This window comes from Diabrotica virgifera, chromosome 4 (genome assembly GCF_917563875.1).
Source record: "Diabrotica virgifera virgifera chromosome 4, PGI_DIABVI_V3a".
Taxonomy (NCBI): domain Eukaryota; kingdom Metazoa; phylum Arthropoda; class Insecta; order Coleoptera; family Chrysomelidae; genus Diabrotica; species Diabrotica virgifera.
This window is the reverse complement of record NC_065446.1, coordinates 110662749-110681565: the sequence shown is the minus strand read 5'-3', so window position 1 is coordinate 110681565 and position 18817 is coordinate 110662749. Positions and strand designations below refer to the sequence as shown.

General features: G+C 32.4%; 1 protein-coding gene across 3 annotated transcripts in view; it reads right to left on the bottom strand.

The window, feature by feature from the left end:
• The window catches only part of LOC126883882 (uncharacterized), a 70356-nt gene extending 53124 nt beyond the window's left edge, over positions 1-17232 (bottom strand). Inside the window, exons 1-5 of one of the 3 annotated variants that reach the window (XM_050649577.1) lie at positions 17074-17232; positions 11326-11470; positions 9748-9945; positions 4647-4761; positions 3213-3470 (exon numbers count right to left, since the gene is read on the bottom strand). In XM_050649577.1, the coding sequence (XP_050505534.1) occupies positions 3276-3470; positions 4647-4761; positions 9748-9945; positions 11326-11470; positions 17074-17125 (705 nt within the window). In that variant the 5' untranslated portion in view covers positions 17126-17232 and the 3' untranslated portion in view covers positions 3213-3275. Of the gene's footprint in view, positions 1-3212; positions 3471-4646; positions 4762-9747; positions 9946-11325; positions 11471-17073 lie in introns of those variants that run through there. The other 2 variants (XM_050649578.1, XM_050649579.1) reach the window with 2 other exon arrangements.
• Between the last annotated feature and the right edge of the window lie 1585 nt (positions 17233-18817).

Genomic DNA, 18817 nt, shown 5'->3' with positions numbered 1-18817 from the left:
TATGATGGCATTGATATTTCCAAGTTTTCAAATTTAATTGCATATTTGAAGAGGAAAAATGTTGGCTATAGGCCTAAGAAAGCGAGCATTTTTACACGGGAGCAATTTGAAAAATTTCTGATGGAAGCACCAGATGAAGAATTTCTAGTTCACAAATAATTTAACAAATTGTACCATAAGTTTCAATATTAATAAATAGTTCGTTAGTTTTCTTTATTCTTTCAAAAAATAAATTAAAATTAAGAGATTTTTTAACTCGACGGTAAGTGAATTACTTACCGTCGAGTTGGAGTACTTACCGTCGAGTTGGTTTACTTACCGTCGAGTTGCTAGTAAATGTCACCTACTGACGTAAAATCTGTCACGGTAAACAGTCAAAAATGATCAATCGTGCAAAAAAGTAGTTTTTCTATGAATGCTATACAATATGCAACTTCTCTCACTAGCTGCTTACATACATTCAAAACGAACAATTTCTCAGACTGTGAGATAAGTCGGCCATTGCATGGTAACATGCACAATACAAACACAAATATGTTTGTCAAATAAAATGTGTCAAATCAAAACTTACCAGGAATTACCTTTCAAAATTGGTCAAATATAACTGGTAACTATAATTTTAAATCAATAAAAGTATATAAATATTAAGAATATTAAATACTTACATATATGTATAATATGTATTTTATTTCAATTTTGGCATATAATCTACATCAAAGCACCTAAATTATTTAATTTTGAAGTTTGAACTCTTGACAAAAACGCATCCATAGAAAAAGTAAAGCGTACAACACGTGAGAAAACGACATATTTCTCCCTCGCTTGATTTGCGGCAACAAACTTCTGCGCTCGTGAGAAATATGTGTTTCTTCTCTCTTGTTGTACAATATACTATTTTAAGTGTTTCAAAAATGTTGTATTTTGTGTTTGTGTTTAATCAAGCGAGGGAGAAGTATGTCGTTTTCTCAGGTGTTGTACACTGTACTTTTTCTATGGATGCGTTTTTGCCAAGAGTTCAAACTTCAAAATTAAATAATTTAGGTGCTTTGATGTAGATTATATGTCAAAATTGAAATAAAATACATATTATACACATATGTAAGTATTTAATATTCTTAATATTTATATACTTTTATTGATTTAAAATCATAGTTACCAGTTATATTTGAACAATTTTGAAAGGTAATTCCTGGTAAGTTTTGATTTGACACATTTTATTTGACAAACATATTTGTGTTTGTATTGTGCATGTTACCATGCAATGGCCGACTTATCTCACAGTCTGAGAAATTGTTCGTTTTGAATGTATGTAGGCACCTAGTGAGAGAAGTTGCATATTGTATAGCATTTATAGAATAACTACTTTTTTGCACGATTGATCATTTTTGACTGTTTACCGTGACAGATTTTACGTCAGTAGGTGACATTTACTAGCAACTTGACGGTAAGTAAACCAACTCGACGGTAAGTACTCCAACTCGACGGTAAATAATTTACTTACCGTCGAGTTAAAAAATCTCTTAATTTTAATTTATTTTTTGAAAGAATAAAGAAAACTAACGAATTATTTATTAATATTGAAACTTATGGTACAATTTGTTAAATTATTTGTGAACTAGAAATTCTTCATCTGGTGCTTCCATCAGAAATTTTTCAAATTGCTCCCGTGTAAAAATGCTTGCCTTCTTAGGAATATAGCCAACATTTTTCCTCTTCAAATGCGCGATCAAATTTGAAAACTTGGAAATATCAATGCCATCATAAAGAAAAACGATGGATTCAATCATTGAATATTCTGCCCAGAGGCTTCCAGGAGCTTTCAACTGCATATGTCTTTGAACGAAATATGCCAATAGAGTCTTTCCTTCGATTCTTAAATTCTTGCCTTTGCACCATTTTTTAAAACTTTGGTAGGTGTTTTGATAACGGATTTTGGATTTTTCGGGAATAATTGCGGAACACCCTTCTTTCCAAGCCCGTTCAATTTCTTCAAATTCACTTTCGCTCATATTTTAATTTATAATAATCAAAATTGTACTTAAAATTGTTGACAACTAAATAAAAACTGAATTCTCCATTGTTGTTATGCACCCTAGTTACTACCTAACAACCAAAGTATCTATCTTGATAAAATGAATGAAACTAGTCAATATGACGAAAATGTTTAATTTTATAATTTATAATGGTATCAATCGTGCCAAAAACGTTATAAGCATGTCGAACGTTAAGGGTAACCGATCTCAGACAATAATTGGAATCGTCGCTCCGCTCCTCCTCCAAACAATTGTCTTCGATCGGTATAAAACCCTTACCGTTCTCCATACTTAATATACTATTGTATATAAACGTTCGATGTGGAAGTGAAAACGTTAATAAAATAATTTTTTAAGTTAAATTGTATAATCTTATTTCTCATTTAGAATAATAAATAACATAAATGCCACAAAGAAATAGCTTCAGAACAATATTTTAGGTGATGATGAATAATGATTTAAAATTGACACTGTTTTAAATGCATATCCATAAACTTCTAAAATATAATAATCCATTCGTATATACCGTGTGTACATAGAAAGCTATGATCTGCAATAGACTTGTGCTTGAACTATTCAGTCATTTCAGTTCGGCTATTCCCATTCCGTTCCGCGAAACCTGAGGCCGTTCGGCTATTCCTATTTCGTTGCGCGGAGCCCGCGGCATGCCTCAAGGTAGGATGAATTTTGTTCCTAGAATCGGTGGCACATTTTTCAAATTTTGCCGGTTTTACTGTTGGCGTTGTCCCATACTGTTGCAGATGGTATGAGGCATGCTTCAACGGTAATGAGTTGAGAAAGTTGGAATGGCACGTGGAAGATGGGTATATAAGAAGATAAAGAGTCGGGACCGTACGATTTTAATTTTTTCATAAAAATAAATGTGTTTAGGAAATTTCAAAAAGCTAAATTATATTTAAATAACTGATTATAAAACAACGAAATAAAGTAAATAGTCGATTGATATACCGGTGAGGCACTGCCTCACCTGCCTCATAGGACAAGCCGCCACTGCTCATTTCACGCTTTCAGTATTATTTTATATATTTGGAGATTTAGATCACTCCCTGGAGATTTATTATTTTTAGGTATTTTAACTTATGAAAGGTAACGAAAAATACTTATGAAAGCCGAGGCATTCCTGTAACGCTGTATCAAAAGGGATGATTATGAAATAAATTATATTAAATTTAAAGAGTATTTTTATTTAAAGAGAATTACACAAGTTTAGGTTTAAAATAATCACAATTGTGAATCATAACACCAGTGGACCAAGTCCCAAATCTTTCCAGTGCTCCACCAGATTGTGTTTAGTCTCATTTTGATGAACTCACCAACGGTGTTACCGATCAATCCGGAATTCAATGCTGTAATGATACCTGTGCCAAAAGTTGCTTCAACGGGTCCGTTCCAGATACCAAGACCTTTTACCGTTGTCTGAAAAATATCAAGAGTTAATCAGATTTTTTTGTGGCTTTTTAATTTACTATACAACAAAATTGATTTACACCAAAGATTTGTTGAATATGAAATGATCTAAAATCTAAGGTGTTTCTAAGGTGATCTAAGGTCATAAAAGGTTCTTTGCGATTTTCAAATAATACCTACTAACAGTCTACTGTAGTTCTAGTTCTGTAGTTATTTAAGCTATTTTTCGCTCTATTTGGTGCAATCACTAATAATCGCTCATAAAAACATATGAAAAGATTCGCTCTAAATTTGCTATTTTTTATTCTTTGTTTTATATTTCTACGAAAATAATGAGGATCTTCAGAGGCTGGTAACCAGAATAGCGGAATTTCGATAAGAATACGGTCTAACAATGAACGTCAAGAAGACGAAGTTTATAAGAATATCGAAAACACAAAGAAATAACGAGAATCTCTTCATAAACGGATTGAATGTCGAACGAGTCGATCAATATGTAATGCATATCTTGGAACAATGATCAACTCCACAGGTGATTACTTTCAGGAAATCAAAATCAGAATAGAAAAGGCTAGAGCAAATTTTAACAACATTAGAAAAGTCCTCTGTACAAGAGGTTTGAAGTTGGAGCTTACAGTTAGGTTGGCTAGGTGCTACGTTTTCTAGAATTTTTGATGGAATGGGAGCTTTGACCTTGAATGTGGCGTAATGAAAAAACTAGGATCATTCGAGCTATGGGTGTAGAGAAGAATTCTGAAAATATCGTGGACAGAACACGTCACAAAAAAGAGGTTCTGAGAAAGATAAATGAAGAAATGGAAATCTTAAATACCATCAAAAGAAGGAAATTAGAATATCTCGGACATATTGCACGTGGAGAAAGATATAACTTGCACTAATTTATTATGAAGGGAAATATTTAAGAACAAACAAGCCTAGGGAGACGCAGAATATCGTGGCTGTCCAACCTGAGAAAATGGTACGGATGTAAATCAAATTAAGATTTCAGAGCAGCCGTATCTAAAGTCCGAATAGCTATGATGATTGCCGACCTCTGTAGCGGAGATGGCACTTGAATAAGAAGACGTGAGATCGCGAATCAAATTCAAAGTTAGTTTTCTGAGTTAAATATACATAGTTCTTCTCATAGGGAAACTTAAAGTCATAAAATTATTTTAAACTTACATCAAGGTGCTCTACAGTCCATTTAATTTGGGCATCGTTAACCTCTTGGGTGAGGTTGAAATATGGTTTGGTTACGTTGATCCTTCCTTTCCAGTGTGAATTGGTCCATTCAAATCTAAAAATAAATTGAAATGAATGTCGACTCGATTCAAGTTTTCTGTTAACCCAGATATGAAAATATCAAAAGGCACCGCTAGGAAAATATTCCAAAAATGCGATTCAGAGAACCTATATGAAAAGAGTCTTTGTACTCTCATACAGAGTATGGCATTAGTAAAAATAGAAAAATAGACGGTTTCGTTTTGATTTAAATCTGTCTTCTGCCATCCCCCGATATCGCTATTTCTAGGTCTACCTGTTGTCAAGGAGGCTATGCAAGAAGACAAACTTACATCAAAACTTCAGTATTTCTCGGTATAAAATAAAATTATTTATACCGGAGTATACTCCTGTATAAATACATCAAAAAATTTACATCAAAACTTTCGTATTTCTCGGTATAAAATAAAACTATTTATACCGGAGTATACTCCGGTATAAATAGTAGTAACGGAGTATACTCCGGTATAATTAGTTTTATTTTATACCGAGAAATACGGAAGTTTCGATGTAAATTTGTCTTCCTGCATAGCCTCCTTGACAACAGATAGACCTAGAAATAGAGCTATCGGGGGATGGCAGGAGACAGATTTAAATCAAAACGAAACCGTCTATTTTTCTATTTTTACTAATGCCATACTCTGTATGAGAGTACAAAGACTCGTTTCATATAGGTTCTCTAAATCACATTTTTGGAATATTTTCCTAGCGGTGCCTTTTGATATTTTCATATCTGGGTTAACAGAAAACTTGAATCGAGTCGACATTTATTTCACTTATTCCCCGTTGGAGGGCGTCCTAACCTTACTCCGGTATAAATAATTTTATTTTATACCGAGAAATACGGAAGTTTAGATGTAAATTTGTCTTCTGGAATAGCCTACTTGACAACAGGTAGATCTAGAAATAGCGCTATCGGGGGATGGCAAGAGACAGATTTAAATCAAAACGAAACCGTGTATTTTTCTATTTTTAAAAATAAATTGTTTACGTTTTAAACATATTGAAATACAGGTAGTTTCCTTCTTGATTCAGAGGTTATGTTACGAACCTATTCAAAGATGCTAGGAATAATTCACCTCCGGAGATTACTAACTGCGACGGACCGCTAATAACACGCTCAGAGGTAATAAAAGCTATACAATCATCAAAATATGGCAGAGCGACAGTTCCTGATGAAATTCCAACGGAAATATACAAGATTATAAATGATTGGAAAGTTTTAGAGGCTATAACTTCGTTTTTCAATACCATTTATACTAACGGACCACTGCCTAATGGTTGGTCCAATTCATTGCTCATAGCTCTATCTAAGAAGACAACAGCAAAAACCTCTGCTGATTATAGATATAGAACTATCAGTTTGTTAAACCATTTATTGAAAATTTTTCTGAAGGTAATACATGGTCGTATCTACAATAAAATGAGAGGAATACCTAAGTGACACACAGTTTGGTTTCCGTAACGGATTTGGAACGAGAGAAGCATTGTTTGGGATGAACGTATTTGCTCAAAGATGTCGAGATTTATCTGTAGACATACACTGTTAGTCCAGGAACTGAAGCTTTTTACCTCGCAATTTTTACAGAATGGATCGATTTGCTTGAAAATTTGAGAACAAGTAGTGGATAGTCCTAGAATCAAAATCTATATCATACCGAAAGGCGCTTTTACCATGGGGGTGGTTGCCACCCCATCCCGGGGGTGGAAATTTTTTATTATATTTTGACGGCAAAAGTTGATAAAAACATTCATTCTAAGCAAAAAATGTTCTATACATTTTTTTGATAAAATGAATAGTGTTTTTCAATAATATACCAATTTAAGATTCACTCAATTTTTGCCGTAGAAAAAATTTTCTCAAACCAATTTCTTGAGAATTAAATAACCTTCAATTTCATATTTAAACATTTTTTCGTATCTCTGATGCTAATCTTTCTATTCTGAATAAATCGACATTTTTACCAAACTACAAAAATTCTTTATTCGCTTTGAACTCCAGTTTTTTAAAAACTAATTTTTCTAAGTCAGTCAAACTTCTAGAATCTATTAATAATACATAAATAAAGAAGAATGAATAAGGCCAATGACTAAATACATCGCTAACTTACATTATTATGCTTCCAATTGGATTTCTCGTTTTTTTTTTTTTTTCAAAAAAATATATTGATTTTTGAACCGTAACTTTTCTATTTTTTATCTTAGAAAGTTTGGCAAAAAAGAATATTGTAGGTTTTTATAAGGTATATAAGCCTGTTAATATTCATTCTTTTTCAAATCGTCAGTCGCAAAAAGAGGTGACTTTGAAAGGGTTGGTAAAGGTGGTTTTTGCATGTTATTATAAGTTTTAATTATCAATAGCTCACTCAATTTTTGCTGTAGTAAAAACTTTTCAAAACAGTTTTTTGAGAATTAAGTAAGCTACAATTTCATATTTAAACATTCTTTCATATCTCTGATGCTAATCTTTCTATTCTGAAGAAAAGTCCATTTTTTCCAAACTACAAAAATTCGTTATTCGCTTCTAACTCCATTTTTTTTAAAACTAATCATTCTAAGCCTGTCAAACTTTTAGAACCTATTAATAATATAAAAATAAAGAAGACCAAATAAGGTTAATGACTAATTTTAATTAGGGTGGTGATTAGAAGGTTGCTTCGGATCACTTTTTCGCTGAAAAAAGTAGGGACTAACACTCTTTTCAATATGCTTCACTTAATTTTTGAGCTAGAGACTTTGTTTTTATTTCTGGAGATAGATATTTTAAAATGCTTTAAATTAGTTTCAACAAGTTATCCTCGAAAATTGCATAGTTTTCCCGTCTTTTGACTTTGAAACTGCATTATTTAGCATTTGACGAAGAAGAGCTAACATTTAATAATGTATAGCTCGATTACTATTGGTCTTAAAAAAAACTAAAAGAAACGGTTTTGTTTATTGTTTCAAAAGGTACATTTTTGTTAAGTAAAGTTGTTTTGATAAAACGAAAACTTTTGGAGTTATTAGCCGAAAACTTATTAACAACATTGATTTTTGCGATATAAAACTAACACTTTCGATAGCGAATAAATCGAAAACTATTAATTTTATCAAAAAAATGTATAGAACGTTTTTTGCTTAGCATGAATGTTTTTACTAACTTTTGCGGTCAAAATATAATAAAGAAATTTCACCCCCGAGATGGGGTGACAACCACCCCATGGTAAAAGCTCCTTTCAGCATCATATAGATTTTGATCCTTGGACTATCCACTACTTATTCTCAAATTTTCAAGCAAATCGATCCATTCTGTAAAAATTGCGAGGTTTTGTCCTATTTTAAGCTTCATTACTTGGACTATGTTGTTTTATTGACTTCCAAAAGGCATTCGATGGTGTTAAGCACTCTGTATTGATCTAAGTTCTAAAATATATTGGCTTGGACGGCAGAGATATTCGAATAATTGCAAAATATTGGAATCAAACAACATCAGGTTTAGTAGATGGTGTGGAATCACAAGCTCTTAATATTAAAAGAGGCAGGGATGCCTCTTGTCGCCCCTGCTTTTTAACGTTTACTCCGAAAGAATTTTCAGAAATGTACTTTCTGAAAAAAAGAAGGAATAATTATTGTGAACGGTAAAGTCATCAATAATTTGCGATATGCGGACGATACAGTACTCCTAGCTTCTAGTCAAGAAGATCTGCAAACACTACTGATCTGAACATACGAAAAAACAAAATACTTGTAATAAGTAAACAACAGACTATAAAACCATCTATGTAAATAATACCAAACTTAAATAAGTTGATGAAATGGTTTACCTCGAACAGCAATTTAATTGTAACGCAGAAAGTCACGGCGAAATTAGATTTAGGATAGAACAGGCCAGAGCCGCTTTTAGAAGGATGTCCAAGGTGTTGTGTAACAGAGACCTAAAATTGGGATTGAGGATCCGCCTACTTCGCTGCTACGTGTCCTCGGTCCTGCTTTATGGTGTCGAGTCCTGGACTGTGAATAAAATCGATCTAGATCGCCTTGAGGCTTTCGAAACGTGGTGATTTAAAAGAATGACTTTTAAAAAAAAAATTGGGTGGAGAAGATTCGAAACTTCACAATACTAGAACGTCTCAGCAGGACTACTCAGATTATAAAAAGCATCAAGCAGGGAAAGCTTGAGTATCTTGTATATGTAATGAGAGGTCTCAAATATAGGTTGCTGCAAAATAGTATGCAAGGAAAAATAGCTGACAAACTCAGTGCAGGACGAAGAAGAACCTTATGGTTGAAGAACTTGCGAGATTGGTAATTATTGTGTTGATACAAGCATGCTATTCAGGGTGGCAGTGAATAAAATTAAGATAGCTCTGATGGAACTAACCAACGTTATGAAAGGACATGGTACATAAAAAAAGAAGTTCATAGGTTATTTACTCTAATAGAGTTGGCAACCATCCATCAAAGAAATCTAGATCTTTTAAGCAAGAAATATATATTTTCAATTCTACTCAAATTCTTTTTATAGAGTCAGACACCAAATCTTTTTGATACAAACATTGAACTTAACTCAAATTCTTCAATTTTAATTTTTAGAGAGACAAAATTTGTGCATATAAAATTTCAACCCTAAAAGTGGGAATGGCTTTCGTCCTTGAAATCTTAAACAAAAACGGATATTGTGAAATTAATTCTTGATATGTGAAAATCTAAAAAGCTACAGTATAATAGCGGTTTGAGAATGGTCATTTCTGGTAAAAAGGAGGCATCGGGAACTAAAACATGACGTTTTCCAAATAAATTTTGGTGAAGAAGGGCCAGAGAAAAATTCTTCAAAATACGTTAAAAAGGGTTTTTTGGGGGCTTTAAGGCTGACGCAAGGGGCCTTTGGGCTTAAAAATCTAAAAAAAAAATTAAGAGAGTTTTTTTGCATTAAAACAACATAATAAAGTGTGGGGAAAGTCGGTAGCCCCTCCCCCTACAAAAATATAGAAAAAGTAAAAAATATTGGTCAGATTTTACTTACTGAATGTTTCCGTTATAGTGTTGTTCCAATACCAACTCTCTGATTGTAACGTTGAATAATCCAGAGATGTTCATCCATTTCCAGGAGAGATCAAAGTCAAATACTGCATAAGGGTCGGAGTCCTTGTTGATTTGTGTTGCAGTCAAATTCCATTGTGGAAGACCATCCCAAATGAAATCATGGAAGTCGAATGAAGCACTAAATAAAATTATATGTGTTAGTCTTTATATTCATCTAGATCAATATAAATAATCAATAGTGTTTGTCAATATTGATCTAAGACATACATAGGTATATATTAAAATTCTGGATAAGCACATTGTTCATTTTTTAACCTGTTTTAGACCAATTATTTACATTTAAAAATAAAAATAAGTAAACAATTAAATAATACATAACCGTTTATGATAAAAAGCATGAAGTTTATTATATTAGTCAGATAGGTGGATGTTTTAAAAAGGGAGGACTGAACAGAGAGGGAGAGAGCTGTATGACCAACCTCACATAGTTACTTATGACTTTCATTTAATTACATAATTTTAAAATATGTCAAAAATAGAGAAAAGTAAAGGATTGAGTCAGAGTTAGATATATGATTATGACAATATTAATAAGACAATAAAACGTTAGATGAACTTTTGAAGTAGTATCCCTAAATATTGTTCGTTCGCTATAACTTGTCCCATGCGTCACGATTCATTTTCAAACTAATTAAGTCCAAACATAAAGTGAATCGAACGTCGATGTGTGTATACATTTTGTATACTCTATGCTATATACTACACACATCGGTGTACGTTTCACGTTATGTTTTGACTTAATTTGTTTGAAAATGAATCGTGACGCATGGGAAAAGTTATAGCGGACGAACCATACCAGCAGATGCCGCAAAAAAATAATAATTAAATGTTGTTGTTATTCAAGAAGAAAGTATTATAGGGGAACTCTGGATGAAATCTACAAAAACTTTAAGGAACAATAAACAAAACTGCAAATTAAAAATTACTATTGAGAAATCAGAAAATCCATAACCCGAGATAAACTTCAGCAGATATAAGAAAGGAAGAAAATTAAAATAGAAATGTTATGGATGAGGAGAAAAAACTAGATTAAAAATATAAACAAAAAACATACAGTAATAAAAAGCAAGCCATAAAAGATAAAAGGAAATATATAAGCAAATATTTAAAAAAGCATTAGTCATATAGATAGTCTAATGAGAGTGAAAGTGGTAAGGGTTTTTATGGCGCTCTCTGAGCGAACTGAAATATAATACGTCTCTTGATTTCGTTTACCAGCGAATTATTCTGTATTTATTTTACTCCTAACTGAATATCGATCGGTACCAAGTGTTCATTTGAATTTTGCCATGTTGAACAGGCGGGAAGTGAGGTGTTAATTTTAGACTTTCCCGTGTCTTTTTTTCGTTCTCAGAAGTTTGAAATGTAAGTTCCATTACAATCAATTATTGATATTTAATACCTGATAAACATAATATTTAACTTAGACATGTGACATGAAAACAGTCTCAAGAAAACAAGAAAAAGACGGATTTTCTGTATAAAAAACATATAGTACCTTGCAACTCCTATATCTCCAGTCCATGAAAAGTTGCGGGTGATATAAACAGGACTGTGACTTGGGATATTCAGTTCTGGAACTCCGTTGGTAATTGCTCTTTTAGCACAGGACATTATCCTATAGCCTGAGTCCAAGTCAGAAGCTGCAAAAAAATTATATTTTAAAATTGTTATTAATAAACATGAAGAGAAGTATCCATATTTCACAAAAATGTGGTCTCGAGGTAACAAAGTACAAAAAACTCGAAGAAGTACCACAAAGTTTTTTATTAAAAAGGTCTTGGACCATCATCATGGAAAATCATGGAAGAGCCATCATCAGCAAAAAAAGTAAGGAACACAACATCAAGAACTGACCTACAATGTAATATTATAAAGAATCAAACGTGAGAATTTTAGCATGTGGTGACAACACCCACCTCAGTTAAGGAACTTACCAGAACAGGAAGGAAGAAGAATCAACTAGTTTAAAAGACATACCTACCTATTGTTACAAAAACATTCATCCGTATTTGCTGTTAAGCGATTTTAACATTGTATCATAAAATCGCTTAAGAGCAAATACGGATGAATGTTTTTGTAACAATAGGTAGGTATGTGTCTTTTAAACTAGTTGATTCTTCTTCCTTCCTGTTCTGGTAAGTTCCATAAATGAGGTGGGCGTTGTCACCACATACTAAAATTCTCACGTTTGATTCTTTATAATATTACATTGTAGGTCACTTCTTGATGTTATGTTCCTGTACTTTTTTTTTTGCTGATATGGCCTCCCGAAACGCGTCCAATTATGACCTTTTTAATAAAACGCTGGACGGAAGGGCCGCCCGAGAACTTTATGGTACCGATCTATTATCGTTATCGTACTAGATACTGGCATTCTATAAAAATAACAAAGTTACTCGTTATTTTGATATTTTAGAAACACCTTGTATACTTGAAAATATTTTATGGTTCTACGCATCATTAATTCCCGCATTTGAGAAAATGTTCGGGGACACACTATAGATTATTGCATAAATCAATAGAATATTAGTCATACTTTCATTTCAAATTAGTCCATTTTTCTGAGAAATTAATAGTTTACAATATTTGTATTTTACTGCATGGATTGTAATGAAATTTTGGGAGTAGCCCAAAGCCCAATCTCCTAATTCAAAGTCTATCCTATATACTATGGCGCTTTTATCATGGGGGCGGTTCTCACCACTTCTCGGGGATAGAACGTTTTTATTTTCGAATTGCATGGAGCAAAAGAAAGAATTTTAAGAAAATTTAAAAATGCGCTCTATAATTTGATCTTATTTTTTTCACCCGTCCAACTTTTTGAAAGTAGAAATAACACTATATTAAGAGGTATTGCAAAAGAAAAACAATGCATTTAAATTCTGGTGAATGAGGGGTTAAATGTATGTACTTCTCATTTTTCCTTAAAATACATTAGTCATATATTTTTTTGCACCATGTCTCGCTTAGTTTGAATGTAACCGACATTTAACGGTGCTCGTTTTAAAGGCCTTTCCAAACACTACAAAAGCATGAGCACTTTAAGCATGCACCAAAAAACAAACTGTTTTTACCTACTATATCTCTTTTTGTATTATAAATAGAAAATTTACAAAGGAACGAATCTCTTTGTTATTTATAATTAAAAAAAAAATTATATAGTGTTTTTAGTTTGATGCATAGTTTTTAAGGTATTCACAAAAAACCGTCCGAAAACGTGTCATTTTTAAATGAAAATGGCAAATTTTCAACTACGCATAACTCAAAAAGTATTGAGTTCTCAAAAAAAAAGTATACATCAGTTTTTGCTTAAAAATAGGTTCTCTAGCCACTTCCATGCTTATTCTGACCAATAAATTTTCCACCCCCTTGAAGGGGTGGGAATTGCCCCAAGATAAAAGCGCCATAGTATATAGGGTAGATTTTGTTTCTTGAGCTATTCCCTACTTACTGTGAAAATATCAAGTACATCGATATAGTAGGATGGAATTCGGAGCCAAATACCCTCATTGACTGCCCTATAATAATGCTCTGCTATGACCGCGTGAGAGGGGACACACACAAGATTCTAGCAAAATTTCAATTTTCTGTAACTTTTCGAGTTTTTGAGTTACAGCAACGAGTTTTATGTCATTGGAAAGATAATTTTACATTATTTCAAAATGTGTAAAAGTATACAGAGAGTATGTAAAAAATTAAGATTTTTTTTTTCATTTCTGGTTAAACCGGAAGCCATATTGTGGGTAAAATTTATTGTGCTAATAGATAACAAAGTACTATATATGTCTGCCAAATTTCAAATTTTAGTTTCTAATACAGAGGTAGTTACGGGCACTCGAATATTTTTTTATAAAAAATTCATAACTCCCCTCCTATGAGGAGTTAAGAAATATAACCAATGTTATTCAATTTACCGATAGGATATCAAAAATATATCGAAAAATAAACAAATTCCTTCGAGTCATTTTTGAGAAAATTTAGTTCAAATTTATGTCAAATTTTGACCCCTTAAATATAGGCAACCCATAACTTTTTCTGAAAAACGATAATATTCTTGTTATAGCCCCATCTTTGCTATATAAATGTTTTTTCAAATTAAATTTATCTTAAACAAGTTTTTAGATTGGTAGGGAAATGTATCGGGTGGGCGGTCGGCCATGCTGGCCGCCATTTTGGATTTGGAAATGTCAAATTCCGTATTTCTATTTACCTATCGATGAGCTAACTTTAAGTTAAATTTCATTCGTTTCGGTCAAAATTTGCAAAAATGGGCCCCAAATAACCTCCCTATTTCGGCCCCCCTTTGAGAGGTTTTTTTCAAAAGCTTAGTTTCTCAACAAAATTCTCTTAAACTTACTCATACCGAATTTCATCGAAATCGGTCCAGTAGTTTTTGCTGGGAGGTGGCGACATACGTACGTACATACGTACATACTTCCGACATGTTTTTTTATTTGCTTTTTAGACTCAGGGGGACTCAAAACGTCGAAAAAAAGTGAAATCTGAATAAAATTTTTTTTGCACGATCCTATAACTTTATCTATTATACTCATACTGCGTATGTAGTACGATAAAGTAAAAAACTTTGTTTTACTTCTTCGAGTTTTTTGTACTTTGTTGTTATAATAAGTTTGTAACATTAGTCTTTGTAGTATATAGATAGATAGGTATATTAAATAGTAGTATAAAAAGGTAAAGAGGTGATAGCTACAGGGCTAGTCCACATCCCTACCCTGTTCAAAATATTCCTGAAAAAAACCATTAAACCATGGAAAAGAAAGTGTGAAAGAATGTGCATACCAGTAAGAAACGAATACCTATATACCCTAAATTTTGCTGACGACAAAATAATAGTGATCGCACAAGACGAAGATGACCTCAGCTTTATAATGAGAAAACTGGAACAGGAATATACAAAGAATGGAATGAAAATAAAACTTAAAGAAAACTGGATACCTGAAAATGGAGAATACAGAAATAAAAGAGCTGGATATAAAACGAAGCTAAACAAATCAAAGCAACAAACAAGTACAAGTATTTAGGTTTTATAATATCAAACAAAGGAAGAACTAAAGAAGATATAGAAAACAAACTAGTACAAACAAGAGACTGCATACGAAAATTGAACTTGGTGCTGTGGGATAAGAACATCTGTATTAAATCAAAAAGAAAAATGTATAACAATATGACAGGAGTATCTGAGATAATAAGAACAGCAGAGATAGGATGGAGAGAAAGCATCCTAAAGAACCTTCACATGGTGAAGATACATCTGAAAATAATCAAATACCACATAAAATTTGTAGGATAAAAAAAGAGGCAGAAAGTCTTCTAGGTGATGTACTGTTATTTCGAAAACAATATTAAGAACAATATCACAATATTCGATTAATAATAGTATATTATACAGAGCGCTGAAATAAGTGTTACCCGACCCCCATATTAACTTATTTAGTTTTAACACATAAGCAAAACGCTTGGACAGGTCGACTTTTAAAATAATCATAGTATATTATAGCATCAACGTTTCGAACTTTACGCGATTCCTCTTCAGGTGACAGACATAACTTTGATTTTTTTAAATGGGAAAGTACATCATGTGACACCTCGTTTAAAAGATTTTGAAATACAGATTACAAAAATGTATATTAGTTTAATCCTTTTTAGAGCGTAGGTGCAAAATTTCGGTTGAATTCTTTTTAAACGCATTTATTTTTTTCGAATCGTAGGAAAACTAATAAGCATTTTTTAAAATTTTTAACGCAGAATGAAAGATTGTATTATAACCAAAGGCAAATTGTCCCTTAGAGTAAACAATAAGTTGCCTTTGAATGATATATTTGAAATTAAAAATCAGACTAAATTTTCTCTTTCTCCACCTCTGCGACTTATTAAAATAAACATTATAGAAGGGCCTCAGGGACTTTCGACCATCGATAATACTGTAATATTCCATTCTGCGTTACTTATTGGTTTTTTCAGGATTCGAAAAAAATGAATGCATTTAAAAATAATTCGACCGAAATTGTGCGCCTACTGTCTCAAAACGGATTAAAGTAATATACACATGTTTCATACACATCAGTATACAAAATACATCAGTACAAAATACAATACAAAATACAAAATACATCAGTATTTCAAAATCTATTAAATGAGGTGTCACATGATGTACCGTTCCGTTTAAAAAAATCAATGCCTGTCGCCTGAAGAGGGATCGCGTAAAGTTCGAAATATTGATCCTATAATAACTATAATTATTTTAAAAATCAACCTGTCCGAGCGTTTTGCTTATGTGCTAAAAATAAATAAGTTAATAAGGGGGTAACACTTATTCCAGTGCACTGTATAATATACAGTTAGCACGTAAAGGTTGGAATAAATTCATTTTCTCGAGAACGGACGATTTTGGAAAAAAATTCCAAAACAAGTCAATTTTTATTTTAAAATTACGACTTACTGGTATATCATACTAGTGACGTCACCCATCTGGGCGTGATGACGCCATCGAGGATTTTTTTAAATAAGAATAGGGGTCGTGTGGTAGCTCATTTGAAGGGTAATTCAATTCTCTATTCAGTAATATAAACATATTAATTCAAAATACATTTTACTGCTATCAGAAAACAGGAAAAAATGTTTATTTGCAAATGAATATTGTTTTTTGCTTAAATTCAATATGAAAGCGGTCACCCACCAGCCTTGTGGCAGTTTGTACATTTAATTTAAGCGAAAAGCAATGATTATTTTTCAAATAAATATTATTTTCAGTTTTCTGAGAGCAGTAAAATGTATTTTGAACTAAATAAATTACATACATTCTTCTTTTTATGTCAATAAATTTAATCCAAAAAAATTTTTTTTGACACCCTTTATAAATAATTATGTTAATGTTTATATTACTGAATAGAGAATTGAATTACCTTTTGAAATGAGCTATCACACAACCCCTATTCTCATTTAAAAAAATCATCGATGACGTCATCACGCCCAGATGGGTGACGTCACTAGTATGATATATATGCCAAAAAGTCGTAATTTAAAAATAAAAATTGACCTGTTTCGGGATTTTTTCCAAAATCATCCATTCACGAGAAAATGAATTTATTCCAACCTTTACGTGCTCAAAGTATAATATTCTTGAACCCGTAAGTGGAGCACAGAGCTTTAGTGAAAACGCGCCATCGGGTTCAATAATAATAGTTAAGTATAAAAAGTCCTATTAAAAAAACTAAAAATTTACCTTCAGCCAAAAAGGCCATAGCGACAATAGCCAATAGTTTCAATGCAATCATGATTTTGCTTTCACAACTGGAGAAACACTAAATTGAGGCAAGACAACTGAAAACATCAGTATATATAGTAGAGGGATTTTTTATTTAACACAATAATCAAACTACTCGACCTTTGTGATAATAGTTTTTTATTTAAAAATCACTTAAAAGTGTGTCAATATATTTCATGATTTACTGGATATACAATTGAGGATAAGTGTCCATTTTTATTTTTTTTTTTTAGATTGACATGACTTCCTCGTGTGATTTTTATTGTCTTGAATTTGAACAGTTGTTCTTGTTCATGTGATAATATCCCAGTGACGTTTTGACGTTTCAGACCATTCTTTATGTTCCTTGCCTTCGGTGTCCCCTTCGTCTCTCTTGTGTATGTATTTTAGGGGCCAGAAGAAATTAGATTAGATTTAAGATTCTATTTGACCCATTTGGTCGTCAATAGGAAGAAATTAACAATTCAGATCTCGACAGGAAATAAAATAACACTATCGGTGACTCATACTCGATCATTTTTGGAAGATGATAGGTATCTCAAAGAAGATGGCACATTATGCAATGGTTAAAAGTTAAAAAAATAATAGAAAATACTCAAAATGAAACATTAAGTAGAAATTCCACTTCTTCTTAAAGTTCCATATTCTTTCGAAAGTTTGCGATCATCATGACTATGTATATTCTGCACTAAAAATCTGGTTAGACGAGCAATTAAACCAATCCTTGAGATTGCGCAGCCATGACATTTGTCGCCTACCAACGCACAACGCTACGCTTTCCTCGTATTTTCTTCTTCTCATCACGTGGCCAAGGTATTGTAGTTTTCGTCTCTGAGCTCATTCTTCGGTTCTCTTTTTTTTAACGCCTTCGCAAGACTTCTTCCTTCGTGACTTTGTCTCTGTAATATACACACACCCAAACTTATATGGAATCATCTGATATTTCTTATTATTCCGCGCGAATTAAAAAAAACAAACACACGAAGTCAAACATTATTTATTTTAAAACAATCTAATAACAAATATACATATAACAATTGAATAAAACAATAAAGCATTTAACAAACAAATTGAAACTACTTGTTTTAAAGTCAATAGCATAAAAAATTTCAATGTAAAACGAATAATGTTTAAATTATTTGTATTTATTTTTTTGTTTTTTTTTTGGTAGTCAGTGTTATCACCTCTAGTCCTTATGCAAGCTTGTTTGCGTGGGCACGCTCCGAATCAAATTATCAACATTTTGTTGTGGTAGGTTGCTTCATTCTTCAAGATCTCGGCGAGCTCTAATTTTTCTTTTAAGCATATCCCACAAATACCCTATAGGGTTAAGCTCGGGTGAGCAAGCAGGCCACTCCAAACAAGGGATACTTTCTGCTTTAATGATGTCTCTAGCCACTAAAATGGTATGTGGTGATCCATTATCATGCATGAAAATTAAATTTTCTCCTGTTGCACCTCTCCAGAGTCTCAACAGGTTATCAACATACCTGTGAGCAGTTTATAGGATGTTTATAGGATGTAAGTTTATAGGATGAAAACTATAGGGTTATTTACGGATCACAATTCCTCTCCAGAACATTACACTTCCCCTTGTATATTTGTGAACAGATCTGACAGTTTTCGTTCTTGCTTGTCTTCCTCGACCTCTAAATACACGATTTCGTAGGTCATCTGATTTTACACAAATCCTGACTTTTTC